The sequence below is a fragment of the Tauraco erythrolophus genome, chromosome 30 (genome assembly GCF_009769465.1).
Source record: "Tauraco erythrolophus isolate bTauEry1 chromosome 30, bTauEry1.pri, whole genome shotgun sequence".
Classification (NCBI taxonomy): domain Eukaryota; kingdom Metazoa; phylum Chordata; class Aves; order Musophagiformes; family Musophagidae; genus Tauraco; species Tauraco erythrolophus.
This window is the reverse complement of record NC_141494.1, coordinates 196,585-224,257: the sequence shown is the minus strand read 5'-3', so window position 1 is coordinate 224,257 and position 27,673 is coordinate 196,585. Positions and strand designations below refer to the sequence as shown.

Here is a 27,673-nt window from a genome sequence, read left to right as displayed (position 1 = left end):
TGGATTCTCTCCGCTTGCCTCCCTGAGTCGGTGAGCGTGCCGAGTTCAACTCGTGCTGTGGTCGCAGAGTCCTTTGTTTGCCGCCTCCTTTGGGCGAAGTGTTTGTTCTGTTTGAGGTGGTTTGGAAGGTGCCAGATGCTTTAAACCAGAGTACGACGTTCTGTCCTTCCCGCCTGCTCAGTCATTTTGTCGTGAGAAAACGGCGGCGGTCCGTGGGGATTGTGTCCAATCTCCTGCTAACTCCGTGAAAGTGGTTCGTTGATAAATAAATGCCGTTGGGTCTTAGATTCCAAATTGCAGTTGAAATTACAAGAGAGAATTTTTATATTTCTTTTTTTTTTAGTGAAGCATAGGACAGCAGAAGGATTTCTCCTTTTCCAGACGGGGCGATCTGTCCGGTTGTATGCAAATAAAACCTCTTTATTGTTGGATTTCCCCTGGTGGTGATGGTGGTCGCGTTGAGCAGAGATGTAATCAGGTCGCCAACCCTTCAACGCATGGGTTCAGCGGCTCTTGGCGTTCTTCCCGTGTGGCAGAAATGAGTTTGAACCACATCAGCTGGCAGAAAATAAAGGGTCCGTGTCGTGCAGTTGTGCCAGTTATTTGCATAAGACTAATGTGTGTTGGTGCTTCCCCCATTTTCCAACTAAAGGGGAGAGAAAATACCTTTGGGTCCGAAAGGCTTTATTTCTTGTGGTGTGTCTAGAACACTTTGTCATTCTTTTTGTGATTTTTTTTTTTTTTTTTTTTTTTGGCATCCATATTTTCAACTGAGCATCTGCCAACTGTGTGCTGAAAAGCTAAATGTAGAGTATTTATCATTGGGATTAATCATTTTATTGAGCAAAGGCTTCTTACATACAAAAATATTCAAGATCAAAGCTTTGCAAAACAAAGCTGTTACATTATAGAAGAGAGGAGACATTTTCTTAGCTCAGCTGATACGAACAGATGAAATACTCGGCGCATAATGTGAGTGAGTGTCAAAAGAAGCTTGTAACTACAGCCTCGTTAGCATTTTGTCTTTGCATCTTTTGAATAATTACGAGGTATTGAATCACATTTTGGTTACAACCTGCGCGAAGACTCCTCTGTAGTTCTGACTGTCCTGGGTAGACACGTGTGCGCGGTAATTAACGGAGCAGGTTATTTATCCCGACTATTTATAGAGCGCCCATCGCTGGAGCGTCGAGGCAGCCACTTGTCTGGCCAGGGGTAATGTGATTCCAGACAACCAGTTACTGCTGGAGGCGGCGCCGGCTCTGCCAGCGAGGGCAAGCTGTGTCCGACAGGCTTCGGAGAGGAGTTTTTTCTAGATGTTTCTGCGAAGGATGGATATTGGGAATCAGAAATGGGGAGTTACTGATCAGCGCCGAGACCTCAGTGCGGGATCTCAGCGCACACCTTGTGTCAGGCGGTGGCTCGGTCTTACTGGGATCCTGGGATCTTGGCACCATAAAAGTTGGTGCTGCCAGGCAGGGGAGGCAGTGTTGGATGCTCTCTGATTCCTGCTTTCCTCTGCAAAGCAGATCTCAAGCATAAACCTGTGCTTCACAGCTTCCTTTCTTGGAATCTGTTTTCTTAACATTTGTCACTCAGAAATGACTTTCATTGTCTGTTTTTTTTCTTTTTTTTTTTTTTTTCCTTAAACAGAACAGGAGGAAGTTTGAGTTTGTGTTCGATGAACAAGGGCTGGGCATCTTGAGTTTCATTTCTGCCTAAGCCACTCACTGCTAGCAGAATCTTTGGCAAGTAGTTTAATTTCACTAAACTCTATTTCCCACCTTCGAGATAAGGTGAATAAAATTTTTTACACGCTGCAGGTTTTATGTAAATGAAGAAGCTGGTCGTGTCTTTGAAGCACGCAGGTAATGGCTGCTGTGGAGAATGTGAGCTTTTTCATGCTTGATGTAATACACTTGGTTAATTGTATATTAGGATTGTTACAATGCTCTTTGATTTTATTTTTTTTAATACACTGCTGTAATTTTATTTAACAAGAGACTCAATTATTCTTTCAGTTATTTTTCCTTATTTGTTACAAGATATTTTACTAATCAGACTAGTTCTAGGCATATGTTTCGGTGAGAAGTTCGGCGGGCACATTAGAACAACTCGTGCTTTATACAGCGTTGATGGGCAGACGTTTGGAGGGGTTAAGGTGGGGTACTTTGGTTTGTGGTATATTTATTTGTAATGTTTTGTGTATTCAGCAAGATGGAGAGTTATCTGTTGCAGGAGTGTTTAATTACTTCTGTAGCAAAAGCCTCACTGTCAACAACTGAAGTGTACTTGCTCTTTTTGAAGTAGTGCAAAAATACCTGGTAATACGTGTTTAGTTCACAAATTACGCGACATCGGAGAAAAATAGAGCCTCAGATGTCCCTGGCAAGACACTTGGTCCACCTGCCTCCCTTACACTGTAGGTGCCATCTCCTACAGGTCTGTCTCTTCCCAGGAGATCCAGAACTGGAAATTCCCTGAGTTCCAGCCTGTTGGGGTGCTTCATCTTTACTCCTGGAAGATTTTTTTGGTATCTAAGTTGGAATCTTCTGGTTTTCAGTTTGAGCCCTTCGTTTCTCCTTTCCATCACAGGTGTGGAGAACGGACTGCTTCCTTCCGCTTTGCCTTTTACGTATCTAAAAATCATTGTTCTTCGGTGATCTCCTCTAGAGATTGAACAGCTCCAGGTCATTCCATCTTTTCTTGAAGATCCTGGGTTTAGCTCTCTTGTGGACTCTCTGGCAGGTCTCAGTCTGTCTCGGCGCTACGCTCCAGGCAGTGTCACAGCGCGTCCTTCTGCGTGAGAAGTCATTAAATGTCCCTTTGCTGATAACTTGCTCATGGATCCGCTGGCCGACTTGGCAGCCCTGTTCCTGGGTTTTTCTCATCTCAAAACACGTGCTGGGAAGGTGTGACACGAGCGAGGAGAAGGCAGCTGCTGAGGTGTCCGTGTGTCTCTGCTCAGAACTCCAGAGCAGAGCTCCAGGGGCACAGTGGGAAGAGACACAGTCACTTAAAGCTCCTGAGAGGGCACCTTTGGGTTAGAGGTGGAGGGAAGAGGACTTGGAACAGTGGGAAAAGAACCGATCTCTTGTTCTACCTGTGTTCAGAGACACGGGATTCTTTATAGAGTCTTTATACTCGCATTGTAAAATCACCATAGTAGGGAACGGGAACGGGCCCACGGATGCCCCCGATTTGAGCGATCTGAGGTCCCCAGTATCCCCAGTCTGGGTAGGAGTAAGTTATTTGTGAGTTGGGTCGGGCTTTGGGGGCTTTTTGCCTTTTAAAGGCCGTCATAACGGAAGAGCAAATCCAATTTCATAGAGATCAAAAGTGAAATTGTACAGAAATGTTTTCATTTGCTGTTTTGTTCAAAATTCTGCCCTGTAAATCCACGGAATTGTGAGGCGTGGGAATAGCTGTGTTAAATGATTTAAATTGTCGGTGTGAACAGGCACGAGCTGGTTTGGTTAAAAGTGCTGCTGCTCTGTATCCTCGGGGAAACGGTGGTGGGACCCCTGGTGCAGAGGTGCACACAGGATGAGACAAACCACTTCTGCTCTTGTATCAGTGTAAACCTTGAGGACGTGGGGAACAAAAGATGGGCTGCGGAACACGAGCGGTGCAGTGGGCTTCCCTTAAATGTCATTCTTTGTGGTGTTCTTAAAATGAGCATAACTGTGCTTCAAAAGTGTAGTTGGGAAGTGAGAATTACTCACTGCCTTTCGCCGACGGACAGGCTGAGATTCCTGGCGGGTGGAGCACTGGTGTGGCCACGGCTCTGCTCGGATAAGAAGGGTAGACATACCCTAATGATCTAAGACTTATAATTTAATTGCTCTGTGGTTACTTAATCCAGTTTATATTTTAAAGCTACGTCTCTTCCAGTTTTTCAACAGGGAGCTGATAAATGTTACTCTGTGTTTAAGCCCTCTGGTCAGCCCTGGTTTCTGTGGCTATTGAAAACACAGATTGTCTGCACGTGAGTTGGATTATTTTCTTGCTTGTCCCCTATTGTAAGCTGTTTATTTTGGCCAGTTTGTCTCAGAACGTTTCTCATCAGATTTTTATGGCTGTCAAATGGTAGTAGAGATGGCAAGATGCGATCCTAACAGTCTCTTTTGCCACCAAAAGGTGATCAAGAGCTGCAGGATCCCTTCTAGACAGCATGGTTCTCGTTCACTCATGGTGCAGAGCTGCCACTTGTCCTGCTCACCAGCCTGTCTGGTGGTTGATAGCAGAGGGAAAGAATTGATTTCTTTTACTATAACCCAGGTGGGAAATTAGGAAATCGGGTTTTTGTGGTGTTTTGTTTCCTATAATAATCCTTAATTCCTTTAAAAACGCAGTTGAGCTTCTAGAATTATTCATATTGGTTGAAGACTCCTAAATGTATTATTAAGGAGAATTAAAATTTTGCATAAGCATCGTTTCTAAGTGAAGTTTAGAAACAGCCAAATCCTGAAACAAAGCAAAGCCAGGTCTGGGAGAAAGCTCCCGTCGGCAGCTGGGCTTAAGGGCTTGGAAGTTGCCGAAGTGCGATCGGAAGTTGCCGAAGTGCGAGCGAAGTGTGTCTGTTGATTAGACCTCAACAATACGAGTGAAAATCAGCTTTTTGGAGCCCTTTGGTGGCAGCTCTCCCACCTTCTGAGACAAGATCTCGTGTAGGACACTTGAGACCTTCGGCAGTGTTAACCCACCTCGGTTTTCACCCTGGCTTGGTGGTCACTGTTCCACTGAACTCTTCTCTTCAAACGCGTACGGATTTACACGTGGTCGAGGTCCGGATTCGGTGCGGTCCCGGGAGAGGACACTCGACTCTGACTGTGGCATGTTCCTAAAAACCTGCGTGTGCGCCGTGGTGCTCAGAGCAGCACACGGAGCGGGAGGAGAGAGAAATCACGGGGCACAAAGCGATGCTGTGAGTGTCCGTGTTGCAGTGCCATGGTCTGGGCGGTGATGCCCCCCTGCTGGTGGCATTGCCTGTGGGTTTGCTGCCTGACAGCTCACAAAGACGCAGCCAAAACGGGCGTTTTTGGGACTGGTGGCAACGACGAGAGGCTTATTCATGCGGAGAGAGGAAACAGGCTGGAATTGTCTGTTGTGCCTTTCTCTGAATAAACAGCGATGGTTGTACCCCACAGCGAGTCGCGCGGCAAAGCTGAATCGGGTACTTTGCCCTGGAGATCAGGAGAGCGTTCGTTTGGGTTGGAAGACAATAACTATGGATCTAATTGCAGAAAATCCCTTTACTTTTTTCTCTTCGAACTAGTCAGCTTCCCCACCGCGAGGAAGATGAGGAGCCGGGGCTGTGGCAGCGTGCGGGGTTTGGGTACCTGGGGGCTCCATGGGGAGCTTGGCTGAGGTTACCAAGGACTGTTTGCACACATGTACACACGTTTTTTCGCTCGTTTAAGCTCGGATATTCAGTGGCTGTCGTGTGTTGGCAGTAATCCTGAATATTCAAAACCATGAACAGAATAAAGACTGTGATTCGTCTTTCAGTCACAGGTCCTGATTTACTTAAAGGTGCTGAGATTTGGGGTGGTGACTCCTGATTTCAGAGCTCTTAGGTTGGCTTCCTTATGCAGGAGAGGCAAAACCACTGCCATGTTAAGTCAAAACCAAGGATTTTCAGCACCAACTTCCCAGACTTACCTGAAAAGAAAACAAAGCCTATGAAAGTAGGTTGTGGGATCAGTTGGGTTTGTTTTTTCCTTTGGAATACTGGGAAGTAAAAACATTGTTCGTATTTCTGCCATTAGAGTTTTTCTTATAATGAGGCTTCTGCTGCCTGACACACCACAACTTTCCAATAAAGGTCTCTCTTTTCCCTTTGCAGGATGGCGGACACGGACCTTTTTATGGAATGTGAGGAGGAAGAGCTGGAACCATGGCAGAAAATCAGTGACGTGATTGAAGATTCTGTTGTTGAGGATTATAATTCAGTTGATAAAACTGCTACGGGTAATGAACTCTTTTAGTCTAGAACTGTTCCCGTTATCGGTGTTAGGGAGAAATGGCAGTGACTGGTCACACCTTCCCAGTAAGGAGTCTTGTTTGCTGGCTGAAACACCTGTTAATGAGGAATGCAAAAACTTCAGTTTGTGAGCAGAGCTGCGGGGCGCTCGGGAGAGCTGACACTGTGGTGCTGCATGAGGACGGCTGTCCTGGGAAACAGCGGCAGAGAATTGATAATGTGGATGGAAGATGATGCTTTTTATTTTGCACAGTGCTTTAGTACGGATCAGCGTTCAGGGTGACTCAGTTTTGATCCTTCCAGCAGTTTTGAAATGAGGGAGGAAGTCAGGTATTCGATCAGTGAATTGTATTTCCTGTGACTTCACTTACGTAGTTGAACTAGTGAGATTTAAAACTAGCTTATTACTTCTTTAACCCATCATCTGATACAATCAGTTTCAATTGTTCTTTTTTTGGGCTTGTTTTCTGCAAATGGAAAGATGCATCACTTCAGTGTTTGGAGTTTGCATTGAACGTGCAGGTCGGAGTATGTTGTTATCCAATATTGTCTCAAATTGTGAGAAATTTGGACACATAAAAAGCAATAATCGACAGGTGAGAGGCTTTGTTGTTCAGATGCTATATGAGCACTCAGTTTGTAACAGAACCCTACTAAGGAAAGATACAGGGATGATGCTTTCTGATTGCTGGTTTCTGTTGGTATCAACGCAGTGGGTGGGCCACTCTGCATATACCTGTCTTATGCAAATGGAACTTTGTCAAACAGCTCACAATTTGGGAGAAAATGAAACGTGACTGTAATGAGAAAAGCTTGTATTCACTGTCCGTTTTGGTTCTCGCCAAACACTTGAGTCTGGTGCGTGGAAAACAGGATTCTTACCCGAGTTATGTGTGTGGGTGAAGTAGGCTGGCATGTGGAATAAGTTAGGCTTTTGTTCAGCTGTTTCCGTTACTTTCTCTTTGTCAAGATCAGGAAAAGCATCAGCTTCGTATCCGGGACAGAGATGGGTCTGTGTCTTGTTCTGGGCCAGGGAGAACTAGTGACGGTGGCTCAACGCGTCGCGGCTGCGCTCCTGAGCTCTGATCCCAGTGCGGAGCGCTGTGGGACCGTTCTTGGCAGTGCTGCCGACGCTGTGGCAGTACCTGTCCCGCACGACTCCGGTTGGTTGTGAACGTATCCAGTGCTCGGGGCTTTGGAAAGCTGGTCGATAACGGGAGGTGAGCAGAAGGAGGTTGTCTCTGCGTAGGAAAGGGTGTTCTTCTACTGCTGACGGCTGTCAGCCGCTTCCTCTGGCCTTCCTACCAGGGAGGGTTTAGGAGGAGCTTGCTGTGAATGGTGTTTGGAGATGTCAAGGTAGGAGGGTAGGAAGGACAAAGCGATTCAGTCGTAGACAGGTTGGAACAGAAATAAAACTAACAGTGGTCCTGAGTAAGCTGAATTTCTCTTGCTCGTGCTGTTTGGTGGAAGGCACAGAGCTGAAGCAGCTCTGGGTGCGAGTGTGGACTGTTGGACGAAGCTAAAAACTTCCGAGTGTGACAGTATGGCAGTGCAGCCAGGCAGCGTCTCTACAAACAAATTGTGCTTTCTCTGTTTGTTTTTTTCCGAAATACAATTGTGCAGTCCCTTCCTAGGAGTTTCAGTGAGCCTGCAGCCTGTTTGTGCCCCTCTGGCAGCTGTTGCCCAGGCACCCGTGGGTGCTAATCCCTCTGCAGCCGTGTCAGTCAGCGGCAGTAGGGCTCAGAATGGTGCCAGTGCTGAGAAGACACTGGTGCCAGTGTTTGTGAGCAGCGGTGGCAAGCAGGAGCGGCTCGGGGTGCGCAGCGGGAGCGTGGGGCTCGCTTGCCGTCGCCATCCTGTGCCGCGGGCACGTGAGGTCTCACGGGCAGCGCAGGGAGGTGCGAGGGCAGCGTGTGGCCGGGAGCCATGCTCAGCCTTGCAGGGGCTGCAGGGAGCAGCAGCTGGCTTTGTGCGGCTCGAGAGTGAATCCAGTGTCCCCACGTGGTGGAAATCACCATTAGTAGCATTACCCTCCAGGTAAGGGATAAAGTGAAGATCCTGATTACTCAGGGCCGCCCTGGTGCATCGTGACGTGTTTTGCCGTAGTAGATGTGTTAAACTGGCACGTTGGCCAAGTTCCAAGGTGAATAATTCTGTTTCTTTTTGCTGTTAAAGGGTTGTCGTACTTCGTTTCAAATACAGCTTAGGCAATCTCTCTGCGTAACTTAATATACTGAGGTGTAAAGTGGGTTTGGGATTCTTTGGGATTAAGGAGCTGTAAGAATGTTTGTCAAACTCGCATAAAAATCACTGCGTGTTTTTTAGTAAAATTTGGTCAGACACGAGTAATGAGGAAGGTTCTGTGCGCTGTTTGAAACTGGTACATGTGTTGGGAGCGTCTGGAAAGTATCTTGAAATCCAAATGTATTGGACAGCACTACTTAATACACTTGTGATGAATATTTCATAGCTTTATTAATAAAAGTAAATTGAGACAGATGTTCTGAATCAATTACAAAAATTAATAAAGGCTTGGTGATATCAGCGTTATAATTAGATTAACGGCTGGAAAAAAAAAGAAAAATGCATGTGGCTACTGAAAAAATAGCCTGCTAATAGCAATATATTTATCAGTAAAATATTTGTATGTTCTCCTGACCAGCTCCAATATGCCCCCCTAGGATCTGCTATCCAAATGATTCCCGGATCTCATCAAACCAGTGGAATTTGTACAGGAATCTAGTCTGGACAGGCCTTGTCACATCTGAAATTTGAAAGGGCTGCACAGAATCACGACAGTCCGAGAAACTTTCTCCTTTGTTCCTTTTATTCGTTTGTCCCAAAAACAAGGGTCACGGTACGCTCCGCGAAGTAACCCGGAGCTCCGGCCTGTGGCTTGGGAGTGTAGTGAGGAATGCTGAAAAGAAAACAAGTTGTGGTGGTTTCCGTGTCCTTCCCCAGTCCCTTTTTGCATGGTCCCATTATCCCAGCATCCTCTCTGGGCTGCGAGAGCGTTGGAGGTTCGGGAGGTTGCTGCACACTAACTGGAAATGCTGTTGTTCAGTATGGGTGGCACCGTTCAGACGTACACGGATCCGTTTTCCGAAGGGCTGAGTTCCTTCCAGGCTTTGGAGAACCTTTCCCTGAAAAGCCAGTGTTACGTTTCTAGACGTGGATCGCTCCAGTCTGTACCAGAGCGATGCGACCACAGGTGTGGCTACCTGTGGTCGTCTTTTACACACTTATTATTTTATTGTGGTTTGCAGACAGGGTTAGTGGTCGCTGCTGGGGAAGTAAAACCTTCAGATTTCAGTCCCCAGGTCAAAAACCTGAAGTCGGGCAGGGACATTACTCGCTGCGACTCCATCTACTGCTTTCCGTAGTCCTTTTCCTTTTGTGTGTCTCTTGCAGGGTGTCATCTCATCACCGGTTACGGCCGTGGCAGTGACCGGAGCGGGGATCGCCGTGCCGCGGTGCCCCGGCACCGGGTTTGCCCCCTTCTCGTGCCGCGGCGTTGCGTGTCGGGATCTCTCTGCCCCGCGGTGCGAGTCTGCGTGCGGAGGAGGGTTTGTGGAACTTCTGAAGTACCGTTTGATCAGAGAACTGCTCTTGGACTGCTGGAAAAGTCTTAACGTCTCGGAGGAGAGAGGGAAACGACCTGCACAGCCGCAAGACACAGCTGCTTCCCAGTGTATGGCTTGGCAGCTTGGGCAGTTCTGCTGGCTTTGGCGAAACGAAGCGTTCAGCATCAGTTAGGGCTGCGTGTTTCAGGGTGAGCGTGGTGATGTGGGTCGTGTTTGTGTTTTTCTGATCTGCTGGAATGGAAACACTCTGCGGGTGTGAGGGACGTGCTGTTGGTAGTGCTGTGCCCGGTCGCCACCACGGCCTTTCTCCCTCATCGAGTGGTGGACTTTTAGTGCTTTAAGGTGGGTGCTGTTAGGTGAAAAAACATGGGAACATGCTGGATTTTGTGTGTCTCTGGAGCGCTTCGGTGCTTATGGTGGAGCAAATCCTCCTCCTGGTTGCGTTGGTGTGGCAGAGGGTAGCTTGGCCCGTTAACTTCAGGACCGATACAAACAAAATTCTTCAGCCTCCAGCATGGCCTTTTCTTTCCCGAGTGTTGTGTTCGCCGAGCCCCTGCCAGCTCGCATGACATGACTTGACTTGCAGGGGAATCCTTTTTGGCTCGATGCCAGCGAGGATTTTGAGTGGCAAAGTGCCACGGGGACATCTGTCACCTCCTCGGTCCCTGCGGTCCCTGCTGGCCTGGTGACTGGGGGTCACATCCCAGTTGAAGCGGTGACTGTGTGGAACGCTGGCGAAATGAGCCGTGTCTGGAGTCGTCCCAGCTCCCAGCAATCTGTTTTTTACGCTCATGGCTGTCGTCTTGCATTTTGGTTTACATTAATTAAAAAGACTTACAAGCTAGGGCTGAAAAAGACCCGTTAAATCTATCCATTCTCCCAGCGTAAGGTTTTGTTGGATTTTGTTTGGGTTTTTTTCCCCTCTAGGTTGTAATTCACTTATGAGCAAGCCTGGAGACCTCAAATTTATCTTCCTCTTAAATGACAGCATCCGTGTTGGTAAACGTCTGACTTCCAGGATCATACGTGCACAAACACGTGGCGGGGTTTCTCGGGAAGTGTTCCGCTCCTCGCAGCGTCGGTGCGCACAAACCACCCGTTCTCTTCGGAATTAACAGAGCAGAAGTGCGGACTGGGCTGGACAGAAACGACCCCATGTCCAAAAACCAAAAAAACAGGCTTTCCAAGCTAGAGATGGAAATGTCTTTTAGCTCATCTTTTTCCATCTTTCTGCTGGAGCTGACTTTCTCCCTGCAGATTAGTTCTAAAATGTCTGAAATTACTGGGACATAAAAGGAAAAATTACTGGAAGCTAAATATATTTGAAGTGACGCTCGGCCTAATTTTTCCTTTCCTTAATTTCCTTCGATTGCTTTAGGCTGTACCTGTATCCCCTCAAACCATTCCTGCGGCACGGATAGGTGCGTAGCTGGGGTAACGTACACGTCTGTCCGTTTCCAGAGTCCTCGTGCCAGTAAAGGCAGTGGTGGTTTGACAAGAAAACGAGATGGGTGCCCCCTGGCACACCAGCCTGACAGCTTGGCTCCTTTTCAATAATTCCACCATCAGATAAAAAAATAACTTGCGTTTCTGCAGCTCTTTTCACCAGAAGAATCACAAAGTGCGTTTTTTCCTGAAAATAAAGAAACTCTAGAAGAAGACGCTGCGTTTGTGTGTAACACACAGCAAACGTGTAGCAGTGCCTGGGGAAGTCAGGTTGGGATGGGAAGTGAGAGAACTTGGTCCAGTTTGAATTCCTGCCTGCACTGGAGGGACAGGACGCCTGCAGCGTGCCGCCTGCGATCCCTCTCTCCCTGAACGCTGTAAAAACTCCAGTACAATTTTTCTCTGACGCTCGTTGACTAAAAGTGAGGTGTGTTCACATCAGGCTGAGCTAACCTGTCCTCTGGGGAGTGGTGTTATGGCAGAAGCTCCTCTTGGCTTTGCTCTCTGTGCTTCCCATGTCTTGAAGGATGTGTCTTGGAGCGGCGTTCACCCTTCCGTGCTTTCTGGAGATGGGTTTGGAGAGTGCAGGAGCCGTCTCCAGTTACTTTGGAGAATGATGGAAGGCTCCTCGGACACCTGCAAGTGCCTGGCAAAGTTGTGTGGCTCAGCTGGGAACCTTCTGGGCGAGTCTTCTGTCACCCTCCTGCCTCTGCTGGGTGTCATTTTCCGGGAAACACTTGGATCGTACACCCTGAGGATTGCCAGGCAGCAGCCAGACTGTCAGTGGAAGCATCTTCTGTTGAAAGAAGCTGTTTTGGCTGCAGGTCAGAACGTCCTGGCACGCGGCAGGTCTCCTCCTGCATTTGCAGTTACGTGGGAAACGTTTGCGGTTCGGGCACAACCGCCCTTTCCTCCAGCATCAGCCATTCCCGGGATGCTGGGCCGTTCTGCAGCCCTGAAGGAGCCTGGGTATCCTGTCAGTCTGGTGCCATGTTGTGCCACAGATCTGGGTGGGAAGGTTCCTGTGGGGCTTCCTGTGCCGTGCCCACCTCTGGTGGTCTGGAACTCGGTTATCGCCGTGACCGGTGTGGTTATGGTGACAGCGGGATGGAGCGGTGCAGAAACACAAAACTCTGTGAGGAAGAATGGGGTCGAGGAAGGAGGAGCTGAAGCCCAAATAAGTGTCCTGCTCGTTCTCCGGAGTTGTTTGAAGTACTTGTGGCCTAATTTTTAATTTTTTTTTTTAATGTTTTCCCCTTCCTCACGATATTTAGACAAGGTGATGCGTTCTGTACGTGCGGATCTCTGGCTGTCGTAAGCTCCTGGCTGTCGTCACACCTGACCCGTCACCCGTGCACGTCGCATGGCACTTGGGAGACGAAGGTGCAGCGATCACCGGAGTAAAAAGTAAAGTTTTTGCTAAACTGCTTAATGGGATAAGATTCACTTTTCCCCCAGATGATAGGAACCAAAACGCCCCTCTCTCCGGTGGTGCCTTGCTCCCATCGTATTTCCATCATTTACGGCGCGGGAGTCGGGCACGTTCAGACGCCGCCTCGTTTCCCGCGCAGCTTAGCGTTCGCACGCCGTGCCCGCAGCGAGGCGGCTTTCTGTGGGGAACGCGGTGCCTGGGTGTGAGTTAGAGCTGGTGCTGTCAGAGCATGTACGAAAACACCAGCAGCCGACCTTCAGGGTTGCTTCTGAGCTTGATCCACGCACGGGCTTGGGCTGATGGGAGCAGAGCTGTGTCCATCCTCCGGGACGGGCCGCCGAAGGGTGACGACGCTGGAAGCGTTCTGCTGAGCATCGTTAGCGTGTGTCGGTTCCGTGTTCTCTGAACCAGTGCGTTGGTGGTTGTACACCATTTCATCCCATCTTCCACTGGAATGCTTCTTCCCAGCCTCCTCCCTCATGCTTTCTTCTCTGCCTTGTAATTCCTTCCTCGTCTCTCGGGTGCCAGCAGATGCTGGCAGTGGATGGGAGACTCTTCCGATCTTTGTTTTGGTGCAACGTTAGCCCCTGGGTTGCCAGAAGCAATTGGGCAGGATTCCTGGGTTTGGATTGTCTCGCTCCGCAAATATTGCGAGTCTGCTCTGGTTGGCAAGTAGGAGCCTATGGAACTGGGAGCACACGTGGGACAGATGGGATGTTGGCTGAAGGACACGGCCAACTGCCAGTGCGCGTCTGCTGGGCTGCTGCAAACGGAGGCGGCCAGAAGCTGATGGACGTGGGTTTTCCTGGGGGTAGTCGGAGACCGTGGAAGGCCCTTGAGCAACGGTGCAGAGGAAAACACTGCAAGGAAAAAAAGCACCAGAAGCAGCAAATTTTGCTTTTCTTCAACGACTGAACAATTTTACTTGTTGCAGCCTACCACAAAAAAAAAATAAATCATTGAGGCAGACCCCCCTCGTAGGAAACTTGATCCGTACAGTTTGCAGTTCACAAAGCAATGGGATAACTCTGTCACCTGCAGGTGATGGAAAGCGTTGGGTAATCCAGCAGCGGTGGTGGGATGTTGGCAGTCGGAACGTCCCGAGGTGATGAGCACCCGTCCTGGTTCCGCATGGGACAGGGCTGCCTCGCTGCTTAGTAGCTGGAAGAGCGCTGGGTTTTGGATTTGGTATGGAGTTTGGTATGAGAAGAATGCTGATAACGTACCGATGTTTTCAGTTGTTGCCAAGGAAATCAAGGGCTTTGCAGCTTGCCGTGTTTTGCCGACGCGCAGCAAGCTGGGAGGGAGCAGAGCCGGAACAACGGGCTCACAGCTCCCTACTTCAGGGTTTGATTTTAGGCTTAGGACTGAGGCCCGGATTGGCCAATGGAATATTCTGTGTCGTGGAACACACAGCTCGTTCTTTGGGGCTCTCTTTTTCCAGGAGCGTGTTTCAGGAGTTCTTTGGGATCACGGGCCGGGGCCAGGCGTTGGTCAGCGGGGCTGGGCAGTGGCGCTGCGCATCCCTTGTTTGTGCGAGTTACTGCTGCTCAGAGTGAAGTGCAAGCTGTTGTCAAACAGGCAAACGCTGAACGAAATCCACCAGTATAAACCCCTGCGGAGATGTTCCAAGCTGAGTGGTTGCGCTTCCCAGTGGAGCTGGCCAGGAGCACCTGCACAGTGGGTCTGGGCGGACTGGTGTCGTGCGAAGGTGCCGTGACGGGTTGCTGGCGAGTGTGCGAACGTGCTTCACACCAAAGGGCTCGTGTGACATTTGCGTGTGGGGTGATGTTGAGGGCGTTGAGTTCAGTGATAGAACTACTGTCTCTTCCTCATCTTTTTTTTTCCAAGCAGGACATTTCACTTTTGAATCAAGAAAATAAGCACTTTGAACCATTCTAAGAGATTCTTATGACACAGACTGCGTGTCATGACGTCAGTGTGATCCAGATTTTCCTAATCACTTTTTTTATCCTCCTCCTTTTGTTAAAGTCTAAGAGAAACTTTCATTGTTGTTCTACTTGTGGGACACATCCTATCCCGGGGGTTGTAGTGGTTCAGCGTTAAGTTTTCCCAGTATCTGCCAGCAGGTGAATTTTTACTTAATAGCTAATGAGACTAGAAAAAAAACCCACCACACTTTCTTTAGCTGCCATGGCAGCGTTCAGAGGGCACGGAGGAGCCAGAACAATCCGTCTCTGAGATTGCTCAAGGCTGAGGGAGTTGAACACCTAGTCCCTGGGCCGCTTGGAAACTCCTCGCCTAAATGTGAACGCTAAAACAATCCGAGGAAGGGTCGGATGTTTTCACAAGTTTACTTTTAAAGTGGAAAACTCCTTCAAGTTCTGCAGGCTAAAACTGCCGCCTGCGTGCGCGTGAGAAGCAGCAGCCCTTGCACCTGACAAACGTGCCTTCTGCCGTGTTTGTTCTCCTTCCAGCTGGCAACCCTCTCGTTCAGCAAAGTGGGCAGCCGCTAATCCTCACCCAGAACCCGGCCTCGGGTCTGGGCACGATGGTGACTCAGCCAGTGTTGCGACCCGTGCAGATCATGCAGAACGCCAACCACGTCACGAACTCTCCGGTGACCAGCCAGCCCATCTTCATAACCACCCAGGTGGGTGCTGGGGCAGACGACCTGGTACGCTCATCCGTGGAACTGTCCTCTGTTGAGGAATAGTCGGATGCCTGTTTCAGTTTTTCTTGTGTGCTTTAGTGGATGTTACACTTGGGCTGAAATCTGTTGGGTTTTTGTTCTTTAATTGATGCAGATTTAGGAATAGTTTTGTTTGTGCTCCGAAGCGTTTTGCAGTTGAATCTCACTTGAGAAAATTGGCCACGTTCCACACCTCGGCAGGTCCTGTGGAGCCAGCACAGGTCTGATGGGGCTTCACGCTGACTCCCGCTGGAAGCCTTACCAGTAGGGCCTGGCTCCCTGCTGTGGGGTGGTCTGTCCGCTCTGCGTGAGTTTGGCCTTGCTTAGTACTTAATGACTTCGGTTTATTTTCCTGGGAAATGTGCAGGTAATTTTTTTTAATGTCCACTGGCTTCTTTAAGCGTGTGCCTGGGAAGCACTCCTACAAAATGAGTGTCTGTGTTTACCAGAGCTCCTGCTTTCCAGGAAAAAAAAAAAAAAAGAAAAAAAAAAAAATTGTCTTTGCATATTGCAACTCTTTCTATCTCAGGGAACTACCTCTGCTTCAAAAATGGCTTTATAAATTGTTTAAGGCCTGGGAGAAGATTCCTGTAGGTGCTTCAGGAAGGAGAGGTTGAGAGTGGAGACTCTCATCGGGATATCGTCGAGCGTGAGGAAGGTGGCCGTGCTGTTGGGTGAGGGGCTGGCTGAGAGCAGTGTGGCCTCATAGTGCAGTGGATCTGGAGATGATGGTGCCGTGGGGATTTTTTAGTCAGTTTGGTTTTTAGGGTAGGAGGCTCAGATTGAAAGTGGTTGAAGTACATGCTCAGCGTGCTGATGGTAACGGCGCTGTTTGCCGGCAGGGATTTCCCGTGAGGAACGTGCGGCCTGTACAGAACACGATGAACCAAGTTGGGATCGTTCTGAACGTGCAGCAAGGTCAGACAGTCAGACCCATCACCCTCGTCCCAGGTAAGCACTGAAACAAGCCAAAGCCACTGCTGTGTTCCTTTTTAGAGTACCAAGGATTTAAAAAAAAAAATTCCATTTTGAAGTCTGTACTTCACCTGCATCTCTGGTAGCTCTAAAGGGGACTTTCTAGTGAAGCAGCAGGTGAGACTTGCCTGTGTTGTGGCTCCAGTTCTCATAGTTGTCTTACAGTGGAGAGTTGGCCCTTCAAGCGTAGCACCAAACCACTGTGCAGAGTAGGGGACTTCCAGCTGGAAGGAGGGTCTGCCTCTCAGAGCTCCGTATTTCATAGATTTCTAGGTTGGAAAAGACCTTAGAGATCATCGAGTCCAACCGTAATTGTAGTCTATCCTGTTCAAAAACCTTCCTCAGTTAACTTAATTCCAAGATCCCAGCCCATGTCCACCCCTCTTCCTTCCTTCCAAAATCTCCCCCTGCCATGCTAGTGCTCCCCATCCTGTCGTGCACCGACAGAAAGACGAAGAACTCGTGTGTCACCAGACACCTGCCTTACAACAAAGCAGCCGTGCTGGCGACGAGTCATCTTTCACTCTTCCCCAGAACGAATCTCCAAAGCCTCATATCACAAAGTGATTTGCAACTGTAGGATCACCCTTGTCCTGCCATGAGAAGCCTTCCGTGAGTTTCCGTTGGGCCCAGTGACTGGGACTGAGCCCCATGAAAGTCAGTGGGATTTAAGTTTGTGAACTCCTTGGGCCTTTTGGAAAATTCCACCTAAAAAAAAAAGTTGTAAATACAGCCTCCACTCTGCCTGCATCCATGTTCTGGTTTAGTCTGTGTGGGAAGTGAGGTTAAGGTGCTGAGCACTTAAAACTTCCGCTGAAATTGCTGGGAATTCCGGGAGCTCAGCAGTGTTGGAAAATTAAGTTGCACGCAGTCATTGCTGTGCGGGGAATGGAAGTCAGTTACTGGATCTGCCTTGTTTGTCCCTTTGTTTTTGCAGCCCCAGGTACCCAGTTTGTGAAACCGACAGTTGGGGTTCCTCAGGTGTTCTCTCAAATGGCCCAGGTGAGACCAGGTACAACCATGCCGGTGCGACCCGCCACCAACACTTTCACTACGGTCATTCCGGCCACGCTCACCATCAGGAGCACTGTACCACAGTCCCAGGCACAACAGCAAAGTAAGTCCACTCCCAGCACCTCCACAACTCCTACTGCAACGCAGCCAACACCACTGGGACAGTTAACTGTGCAGCAGCCAGGGCAGTCCAGTCCAGCTACTAACCCCAAATTAGGTAAGACTTGCCACGGGAAAGCGAGGGGCCTCGAGCCCCTAACACTGTCTATAATCTCATCTTCAAACATTTGGTCCAGCAGCTCAGAGGCAGAAGTTGAGTCAGAACTCCGGGGTTCTGTTTTTGCCGCGGTCACTGACTCACGCTTCATCCCTCTTACCCACCTGGAAAATGAAGACAAATCCTGCCGGCATGTCCAGCTCGGTTTGAGAACTGGGTCGGTTTTGTTTCGCAGAATGTTCTGAGGTCATCAGTTCGAAGTCCCCAAAAGTGAAAAATACTGTTTGTTAATCACTTGTATTTTTTGAAGGGTGAAGTTAAATAGGTGATGAGCACAAGCAGAAACTTAACGGTCTTGCTGCTTTTTTTTGTTGTTGCTGGCTGAATTCACGAGTGAAATGGTTGCTCAAGAATAGTGACAAACAAATTAAAAAGGCAAAAAAATACTTCTTTACACAGCGAGTAGCTGTGTTATTTTTAGCTTTAAGCAGCCATAATCACATACAGCCGCCTTTAGGGAAGAGGCACAAATCATTTTTGTGACCCTGAGTATCCTGTTTAGTTCAACGCAGGACATGGCTCATATCTTGGAGAGTAATCTGGAAGCTTGGGAAAATTCACTTTCCCAGTCTTGCCAGCCTTTGCCTTACTGGGCAGGGTAATTGGTGGCTTAGTCATCCTTGTGAAGACTCAAGGCATAGTAGGTGGGGGTGGGACTCACGGTGGATCAGATCTTCCCGATTCCTGATGAGTGCTGTTGTGTGATCCGTTCCCTTGGCAGTGAGCATTGCCAGCTTCGTGGCTGTCAAGAGGCCTGGAGTGACGGGTGAGAACAGCAACGAGGTTGCTAAGCTAGTGAATACCCTGAACACCATTCCTTCATTAGGACAGAGCCCTGGCCCGCTGGTGGTTTCCAACAGCAGCCCCGTGCACGGTTCCCAGAGATCCAGTGTTTCCGAGTCGTCGTCGTCATCGTCGTCGTTAAAAGGTATGGTCTGGAGCAGCATCTTGGCTCGATTGGCTCTGCTGAGAATTCCCAGGTTTATTTTCTGGAGTAAGAAAAGGTGCTGACCTGTAACTACTGACACAAGCACTCGAGAAGCTTTGCTGTTGATTTCATCTTTATCTGTACGTTTTTTATATTTTGTTTATGGATATTTCCTTGCACACGTTATTCTGCATTCAGAATTACTGGTGTGCCTGTTACTGTCTTAGAAATACTCACACCTGAAATACTCTACACAAGGAGGCAAAAGGATAAAATATTTGCTTCCCTTTTTCCAAAGAAAGCACCTTCTCAGGGTGTTTGCCTCTTTCAGCCTGGTCGTTGGTTAGAAGTACGGCTCTCGGAACCAAAGGGTGTCAGTGTGCCAGAAAGATTGCCTGGATTGAAGATGGAGTGTAAGGATTCTAATTCTTGTGTCTTTCCTGTTACAGTCAGTTCATCTCCTATTCCCACGTTCGATTTGCAAGATGGTGGCAGGAAGGTCTGCCCGAGATGTGACGCTCAGTTTCGGGTCACCGAGGCTTTAAGAGGACATATGTGTGTAAGTAACCGTTCCGAGACGGGCACTTAATGGGTGATTGCTCGTGGTTGTGGCGTGCAAAGAGCACTTCTCCCCAGATCAGGGAACTCTGGGAAAAGGAAGAAAATGACTAGGAGGAAGTGAGAGGCCTTCGGAAGACCTCCCACGGCATCTCTCGATGGAAGTAGTCAGGACCACAGTTTTTTGTCCTGTTGGTGCCAGGAGATGCATTTCTTTTCTAATCTTACTTAGCAGTGAACTATCAAAGCAGAAAATTGGGTATTGAATCGGCATTACTCTTTTCCTGGAGTTCTCTGTCTTGTCTTAGTGCTGGTTGGTCTGTGTCTCTGTAACAGGGTCTCTAGTTCTTCCTAGATACAGTTTAATGTGTGGGATTTTTTGGTTGTTTGTTTTCCTTTCAGTACTGCTGCCCTGAAATGGTCGAATTCCTCAAGAAAAGAAAATCTCTAGAATCTGAACCAAATATTCAATCTGCAAAGCCTCCATCTCCAGAAAAAACTACAGCCGTTGCTTCCCCACCCTCTTCTACTCCTATCCCTGCGCTGTCCCCACCTGCTAAAGCTCCAGAGACAAGTGAAAACGTAGTCGACTCATCCCAAAGTAAGCTCATTATGTTGGTAGATGATTTCTACTATGGCAGAGACGGCGGCAAAGTGAGCCAGCTGCTGAACTTCCCCAAGGTTCCAACTTCCTTCAGGTGTCCACACTGCACCAAGAGGCTAAAGAACAACATTCGGTAAGAGGAAAAGTTACGGTTCAGGGTTACAGGTGCAAAACGGTTGGACTTCTGCTCACGCACTTTCTCTTCACCCCCGCAAGGTTTATGAATCACATGAAGCACCACGTTGAGCTGGATCAGCAGAACGGAGAGGTGGACGTCCACACCATCTGTCAGCATTGCTACCGGCAGTTCTCCACTCCCTTTCAGCTGCAGTGTCACCTGGAGAATGTCCACAGTCCCTACGAGTCAACAAGTGAGTTGATGCTGCTGTGGTTCGGTCGGGGTTCAGGGTTCTGTCTTGTCTCAGCGGCGGGTCTGTTGGGGAAGGAGTGTCCGTTCTGCCCTGCCCCTTGGTGCTTTGGAGGCCAGCAGAAGAATCCATTTAAATGACATCTCTGCAAACTTACTGTCAAGAGCATTTTGAAGATCAAGTTCAATAGTAACATCGCTGTAGGACTCCATTTTTACCAGGAGGTCGACATCTGATGTAAAACCACGCGAAGGTCCCTCGTTAGGGCGTTTTCCTACTCGTACCCACCGTTTTGTTCAAGAGAATTTTTGCTGCGTCTTAGAAAGCCCTCAGTGTATCTGGTTGTCTGCCCAGTTTGGAGAGTTGGGAGCTGTTTTTTGGGGATTTTGGTTGGTTTTGGTTTCAGTTGTTACCAAAGGAACTTGAAACTGGTGGTGTGTGTTGTAACAGCTGTTACCTGCCTGTCCTTTCTCCTGCAGCCAAGTGCAAGATTTGCGAGTGGGCGTTCGAGAGCGAGCCGATGTTCCTGCAGCACATGAAGGACACCCACAAGCCCGGGGAGATGCCCTACGTCTGTCAGGTACGGGAAGTGCTTTGGGCGCTTCGCAAACACGTACTAGAGAATAAGAGGGGAGGGTGTCCCTGCCCATGGCAGGGGCTTGGAACTGGATGATCTTTGAGGTCCCTTCCAACCCAAACCGGTCCAGGATTCTATGAAATCTGATGCTTTTCAGCAAAGCACGTGGCTCACAGTGGTCCGAAACAGGGTTGGGCCACAGAACAGTGCTGTGGAGCGTGTTGCGGGTTTTTTTCCAGGTGAGGACTTGGAGAAGTCCGATGGCTGTTAGGGCGACAGGAGTAGCTGGATGTTTGCCAGTGGTTCCCAGTGCTCTGAAGCTGGGTCAGCTCGGTAGATAGCTTTAGTTCCAGTGGCATTCAGAGCCAAATTCCTTCCCTCCCAAGGCCTGCAGGCAAATTGCTGTGCCACAAAGAGAAGTTGTCACTCTGGAGCAGATGAGATCATGTTGCCTGTGTGATAGCTTTTCCTGACACTCTGTTGCCATGAGATTTGTGCTCGCGTTGATTCTGAATGTGTCCTCTCCACTCAGAGGTCCCAACGTTATCCCTCCAAAAAGAAATAACAAACTTCTAAAATGTGTTCTGTTAAAACAGATGATGTTCCAAATTCTGCATTTTACATAGACCCTGAAGAAACTGCTCTTAATTCATTCCAACTGCTTTTCATTGACTCTCTCCCTTTTTTTCTTTTTTTTTCCTTGGATCTGGAACTTGAATTGTCACCACTTTCTTTTTATACAAGCAGTTCTGTTTCTCCAAACGCCTCTGAACACACACTGCTTGCTTTGGTATCTTCCAGTTGGAATAAGCTAGCAGGTTCTTTGGGACCTGGTTCCTGTGCTCCACGGATGACTATCTTTGAGGATCTGGGCTGTTAAGATCTCCATGTTGCAGTGGTGGATGTGTTGTTTCAGGGTTAACTGTTTCCGTCCGCTCCCGTAGGTCTGCCAGTATCGTTCGTCGCTGTATTCCGAAGTGGACAGCCACTTCCGGATGATCCACGAAGACACGCGGCACCTGCTCTGTCCGTACTGCCTCAAGGTCTTCAAGAACGGCAACGCTTTCCAGCAGCACTTCATGAGGCATCAGGTACTGTGCCAGGGCTGCCGTCCCTTCCGTCGGGGCCGTTCCCTCGGAAATCCAGCGGACAGTAACCGCGTGGTTAGTGGAGCGTTTGCTCGGAATGAAACCAGAAAGAATCATAGAATGGTTCGGGCTGGAAGGGACCTTCAAAGGTCATCTAGTCCTGCAAGGAACAGGGATATCTCCAACTAGATCAGGTTGCTCAGGGCCTCGTCCAACCTGGCCTTGAACGTCTCCAGGGATGGAGCATCCACCACCTCTCTGGGCAACCTGTTCCAGTGTTCTACCACTCTCATGGTAAAGAAAGGAAACTTGGTTGAAGGAGGGGGCTCAGTAGAGCTGCGTTTGGCCCGTGGCAAGTGGGATTTGCACGCTGCCATTGCAGAGCTTTCCGAGGGGTTGTGCTGGAGAAGAGGCACCGCTTCTTCGGGAGCAGCACAGACGCTGTTACGCAGCAGAAAAAAGCGTGTCGCTGCGCCGCTGGGAGCCTTGCTTTGCCTTGAACAAGCTGGGTGAGCTTGTTCCGTGGGCCTTGAGGGCTGGTGTCTCTGCAGAGCTTGATGATTTTAATCAAAAAAAACCCAAAACAAACAGGAGATTTAAAACACTGAAGATACAGGGCTTGGCGGGGAGGGACCTTCAGATGCCGAAGGAAAACAGGGCTGCCTTTGGTTTCGGAGAGGGGAAAAGTGTTTGGTTTATTTGCTTTTGCCTTTTTTAAACAAAAGCCCCTGCTGTGTTGTGGCTTCTGTTTCTCTAAAATGACACGTATCTCATTTGCATTTGCTTTAGAAGAAGAGTGTTTATCACTGCAACAAGTGTAGGCTCCAGTTCCTATTTGCCAAGGATAAAATTGAACACAAGCTGCAGCACCACAAAACTTTCCGAAAGCCCAAACAATTGGAAGGATTGAAACCTGGAACCAAGGTAAGAAACCTGAGCTAACAGCAGATCTGTCTCCTCGGGGAAACACCCGGAGCGTCTGTAGCGGTGTGTGTTTACTGAGTGCTGCAAAACTGATGTTTGCTTCGTCTGCATCACTTACCCACGCTCGCTGGGACAGGACAACACGCGGAATTCTGTCCGTGTTGTGCTCAGCTGATCAGGTACTTCATGTAAACCACAGTGAGAGAGGAGGTGGCGGTGGCACGCCAGAGGTTAAACTCTCCTGACTAAGGTATCTACACGTGGAGGTGCCCACATTAGCTGTGGGGACCCTCGTTAGGGACACACAGGTATTGCTGGGATCATGTCGTGTGTCCTTTCTTAGGTGACTGCTGCCCTGGGTGGGACGAGTCGTGTCCTGGGAGCACCCTGTGTCCTCTGCTGAGAGTCTGACAGGCTGCTCCGAACAGAGGGGTCTGAGCTGGGATAGGTTCTGCCCTGTGTTTGAGGAGGTGTCTCTGTTTTCTGCAGGTTACAATCAGGGCATCTAGAGGACAGCCACGGGCAGTGCCAATATCTTCAAACGACATGTCGCAGGGCACGGGACAGGAAAGCGCTCCGCTGTCGTCCTCCACCGATCCCCAGCCCATCTTCCTGTACCCGCCTGTCCAGAGGAGCGTCCAGAAGAGAGCCGTCAAAAAAATGTCAGAATGTTTTACTGAATTTCAAATTTAAAAAGATTTTGAAAGGAAATATAGTGAGCTTTTTAATGCCACAGTGATGGGTAGTGCTGTCCTCGGCACTGGACAGCTCTGTCTTACCAGTTGCCAAGGAGACTTTATGCCAGGAGACTCTGGCTTCCCGCAAAACCAGGGTGAAGCCGTGTTACGAAAGCCCTTAAGGTGCAACTGTGCAATGCAGGATTAGCTCGGCTGCCCATCCTGCTGCATTGGCTTCCATGTTTTGGGGTTTTATTTCTTTGGGATTTTTTTATCCACTCTTGAATTGTGCACTCCTGACTGCAGCAGGTGGGAAGCGTTCAGCCTGGCACCGGGGCACCCCAGGCAGTGGGGGCGCGGGGTGGAACTCGTTTGACTGCAGACTTGGGAAAGTTTGCCTGTCATTAAGTTCTCCTCTGTCCTGATGATTGTTTAACCCCAAAGATGCCTCTTCAGACGCTCATGAAAATACCCCCCTTCTCTCCAGGAGTGTCTTGGGGAGACAGACTTGTCTGGAGTGCAGCTTCGAAATCCCCGACTTCCCGAACCACTTTCCCACCTACGTGCACTGTTCGCTGTGCCGCTACAGCACGTGCTGCTCCAGAGCTTACGCCAACCACATGATCAAGTAGGTGTGAGTCCCTCCATGGTGCAGCAAAAGCTGCTGCTCGAGCACAGCAGCACCTCGGTGTCTGCCTGCCCCGTAAGAAAAGGGGCATCAGGAAATTCCAGTCTGGAAGACGCTGGGTGTATATTCTGTGTCAGTGCAGCTGCTGCAGAAAACTGTTATTTCTCAGCGCTCCGGGGATCTCATGCGAAATTCCCAGATTTAGTAATTGAAATATTTTAAAAAGTTTAAAAACCCAGTCCTGCCATGCTTCTGCAAGCCCGTGGTCTGTACAGGACCGTGGACGGACTGCAGAAGAGGGTGGCAGAACAGTTCCTCCAAAATCCAGACGTTTTCAAATGCAACTGTACAGTTGTTGTTATTTAGACACGGAGTTTTCCTTTCCTTGGGTGCAATACTGGCAGACAAAATATTGGTAAACCCGGGACTGGGTCTGTGGAAATGTGCTGTTTTGCATGGTTTTGTAGCTCTTCCCATACCCGGAGTAACTCTGACATTTAACAAACTCTTTTGTCTTACAGTAACCACGTTCCTCGGAAGAGTCCAAAATACTTGGCTTTGTTTAAAAACTATACTGCCTGGTAATGGAAAACTTGTCGTCTTATTTTAATCACGCGGGGGTCTGATGTATATTCCCTTTCCCATCTTCTGGTCCTGTTCTTTGCTTTCATGATCTGCTCCTGAAGCAGCTCTGCTTGGTTTTTGCCCCGTAGGGAAATATGTTGATTTAAGGGCAATGTGTTGCCTTCCAGTGGGAGTTAATGGTTCAGGGTGGGGACACTGTGTGTGTGCACTGGAGGGTGGCCTTTTATTCCTGATTGTTCATGAGAGGATGTATGGATTTTCGTATCTGATACTGATACTAAACTCACTTCTTTTTTTTCCCCTTTCCAGTGGTGTGAAGCTCTCCTGTTCCTCTTGTCTCTTTGTAACATCTGAGGGTGATGCAATGGCCAAACATCTGGTCTTCAATCCCTCACACGAGTTTAGTAACATCATTTTCCGAGGTAAGAGCTGGAAAAGGAGCAGAAAAGTTGCAAAAAGTGAATAGAGGCCATAATACATTGTGCTCTGCCTGAATGAATCTCCATTGTTATGGAGATGGCAGCGTTAAGCTTCAAGTGAGGCTCTGCCTGGAGCTCAGCTGTGTCCCCCACAACGCTGTTCCCATGGGATCTTCCCAGGGAGAGACAATGCCGAGGGCTTCAGCCAGTTCCTCTGTTTCTCTGAGACATCATTGTACCTCCGTGACACCGGGAGGGCTCAGCAGCTGCTGGGGCTTGAACAGAGCCCGAAAGTGGCGTGGCGTGCCGGCCGGCCGCTGCCGATTACCGCGACTCGCCGCGCTCGGGGGCGTTGGTTGGCCAACGCTGAGCTTTCCTAACTGGACTCCTCGTGTGGTTTCAAACGGACGTGGGGTCTTTACTCTCTGTCTCTAATGGTCACTGCCCCGTTGAGCTGCCTTCACTGGTTAGTTTGGATGTGGGAGGAGGTTGGGGTTGGAGTAGCTGCTCCTGCACCATGTTGGGATGCTTCGGAGGGACAGACAACAGAGGGACGCTGTGAGGGAGCTTGTTTGTGATTTCTTGTTTGTTTGCTGAGCTACAAATGTTTTTGTCTTTTCTTAACAGGGCCTACTTGGATGCCACATTCCAGGTAAACTGTTTGTGAAACTCCTAATCTGCCATCAGCTGCTTTGGTTTGTGGGGTTGGTGGGTTGGTTGGTTTTCACTCAGCGGCTTTATTTTCTGGGCTTTAAGAAGACCCTGTGTTCTCTCCCTTCAAGGCACGTCCAGCCCCAGGACAAAAGCATGAAGAACACATGCCCCACCTATTCCCCAAGCAAAGCTGCTACTGTGAACACAAAGTCTGTGCTGCCTGCCAAGGATGACCTGGAGCCTGAACTGGCACCAGCAGCCTACCCCAGACCTCCGGTCGGCCGGGAGGACGAGTGCTTAAATATCGATGCTGCAGAAGACGAGCAGCCGCCCAAGGAGCCGGAGCCCGCCAGCAGAAAGGAGCAGCTGTCGGTGAAAAAGCTGCGGGTCGTACTGTTCGCTCTGTGCTGCAGCACCGAGCAGGCTGCGGAGCACTTCCGCAACCCGCAGAGGCGGATCAAGCGCTGGCTGCGCAGGTTCCAGGCTTTCCAGGAAGAGAACTTGGCGTCGCTGTCGGAGGGCAAGTACCTCAGCTTGGAGGCTGAAGAGAAGCTGGCGGAGTGGGTCCTCACGCAGAGGGAGCAGCAGCTGCCTGTCAATGAGGAGACTCTCTTCCAGAAAGCCACCAAGATCGGCCGGTCCCTGGAAGGCGGCTTCAAGATCTCCTACGAGTGGGCGGTGAGGTTCATGCTGCGGCACAACCTCAGCACCTACACGCGGAGGGCGGTGGCTCACCCCCTCCCCAAGGACGTCGAGGACAACGCCAGCTGCTTCATCGAGTTCGTGCAGCGGCAGATCCACACTCAGGACCTGCCTCTCTCCATGATCGCGGCCATTGACGAAATCTCCCTCTTCCTCGACGTGGAGGTGCTGAGCAGCGACGACCGGAAGGAGAACGCTTTGCAGACGGTGGGAACGGGGGAGCCCTGGTGCGACGTGGTCCTCACCATCCTGGCCGACGGAAGCGTTCTCCCGACGCTGGTCTTCTACAGGGGTCACGTGCAGCAGCCCGCCAACGTGCCGGAATCGATCATGTTGGAATCGAAGGAGAACGGATACAGCGACGACGAAATCATGGAGCTGTGGTTGTCCAGAGTGTGGCAGAAGCACACGGAGTGCCAGAACAGCAAGGGCATGCTGGTGCTGGACTGCCACCGCACACACCTGTCGGAGGAGGTGCTCTCCTTGCTGAGCGCCTCCAGCACCCTGCCGGCCGTCGTCCCCGCCGGCTGCAGCTCCAAAATCCAACCTCTGGATGTTTGTATAAAACGGACTGTGAAAAATTTCTTGCATAAAAAGTGGAAAGAGCAAGCCAAGGAGATGGCGGACTCCACGTGCGACTCGGACATTCTTCTCCAGCTGGTTTTGTGCTGGCTGGCGGAGGTCCTGGAGGTCATCAGTGACTCTCCGGAACTCGTGCAGCAGTCCTTCCTGGTGGCCAGCGTGCTGCCCGGCCCGGACGGCACCGCCAACTCGCCCACGCGCAACGCCGACATGCAGGAGGAGCTGATCGCCGCGCTGGAGGAGCAGCTGAAGCTGAGCGAGGGGCAGCAGGAGGCGGCGGCGGCCGAGGCCCAGGACCGGACCGCGGCCGAGGAGGCTGCGGACCCCGAAATCCTCCATCAGCTCTTCGAAGGGGAGAGTGAGACTGAATCGTTCTACGGCTTCGAAGATGCCGATTTGGATCTGATGGAAATCTGAGCACTGATCTGCGAGGCGGGATCCAGAAAGGGTTATTTTTTAAATAAATGTTGGATGAGACCATTACACTTCCCTGTGGATTTGTGGGTTTAGGAAATTGGTAGGCGATCACTCAGACAAATAGCCATTTATGCTGTTCATTTCTAAGTTTTGTGCTTTTTTAAAAGGAAAATCACTGTGTTGGTATTTTCTGAAAATATATTGTGGGTGAATATTTTTGCGTTTTCTTTACCTCACTGTATCATAGTTTTCTGTTTTTATTGTGCAGAAATGTTTTGAATTACACATTGTCAATGTGACCATTTCTGAAGAGAGGAAGAACATATGTAGCTAATGAACCAGTATAGAAATCTTCTTGGTTGTCTTAACAGAGATATTTTTTTTTTTTTAACACTTGACCCAGAGATTTAGGTTTCTGTGGAGAATTTAGATACAAGTTACTGCTTTAATGTGTGAACCTTCTATAATTGGCCATTAAGGTTTGGGTTTGGTTTGCCTTTTTTTTTTTTTTTTTCTTTAAGAAGAAGAATTATTTTGCTTGTGAATTTGGACGGGGGGTGCAAACACAAGCGAAAACATTTTGCCTGTTCAGTGC

The 27,673-nt window shown here is 49.4% G+C and overlaps 1 protein-coding gene across 3 annotated transcripts; it reads left to right on the top strand.

Moving 5' to 3' along the window:
- Positions 1–5,848: 5,848 nt before the first annotated feature.
- POGZ (pogo transposable element derived with ZNF domain) lies at positions 5,849–27,673 on the top strand. 3 transcript variants are annotated; one of them, XM_086628321.1, is made up of 18 exons: positions 5,850–5,973; positions 7,624–7,782; positions 14,887–15,062; positions 15,944–16,052; positions 17,014–17,307; positions 18,089–18,295; positions 18,745–18,854; positions 19,256–19,590; positions 19,674–19,828; positions 20,305–20,405; positions 21,347–21,493; positions 22,280–22,414; positions 22,904–23,076; positions 23,579–23,719; positions 24,241–24,300; positions 24,614–24,726; positions 25,351–25,375; positions 25,506–27,673. In XM_086628321.1, exons 1-18 carry the CDS (start codon positions 5,850–5,852, stop codon positions 27,076–27,078), a joined length of 4,137 nt encoding a protein of 1,378 aa, XP_086484447.1. In that variant the 3' UTR covers positions 27,079–27,673. The 3 variants fall into 3 exon arrangements, with proteins under 3 accessions (XP_086484450.1, XP_086484447.1, XP_086484449.1); XM_086628324.1 differs by lacking the exon at positions 7,624–7,782 and having other exon boundaries at positions 5,849–5,973; positions 17,014–17,193; XM_086628323.1 differs by lacking the exon at positions 7,624–7,782.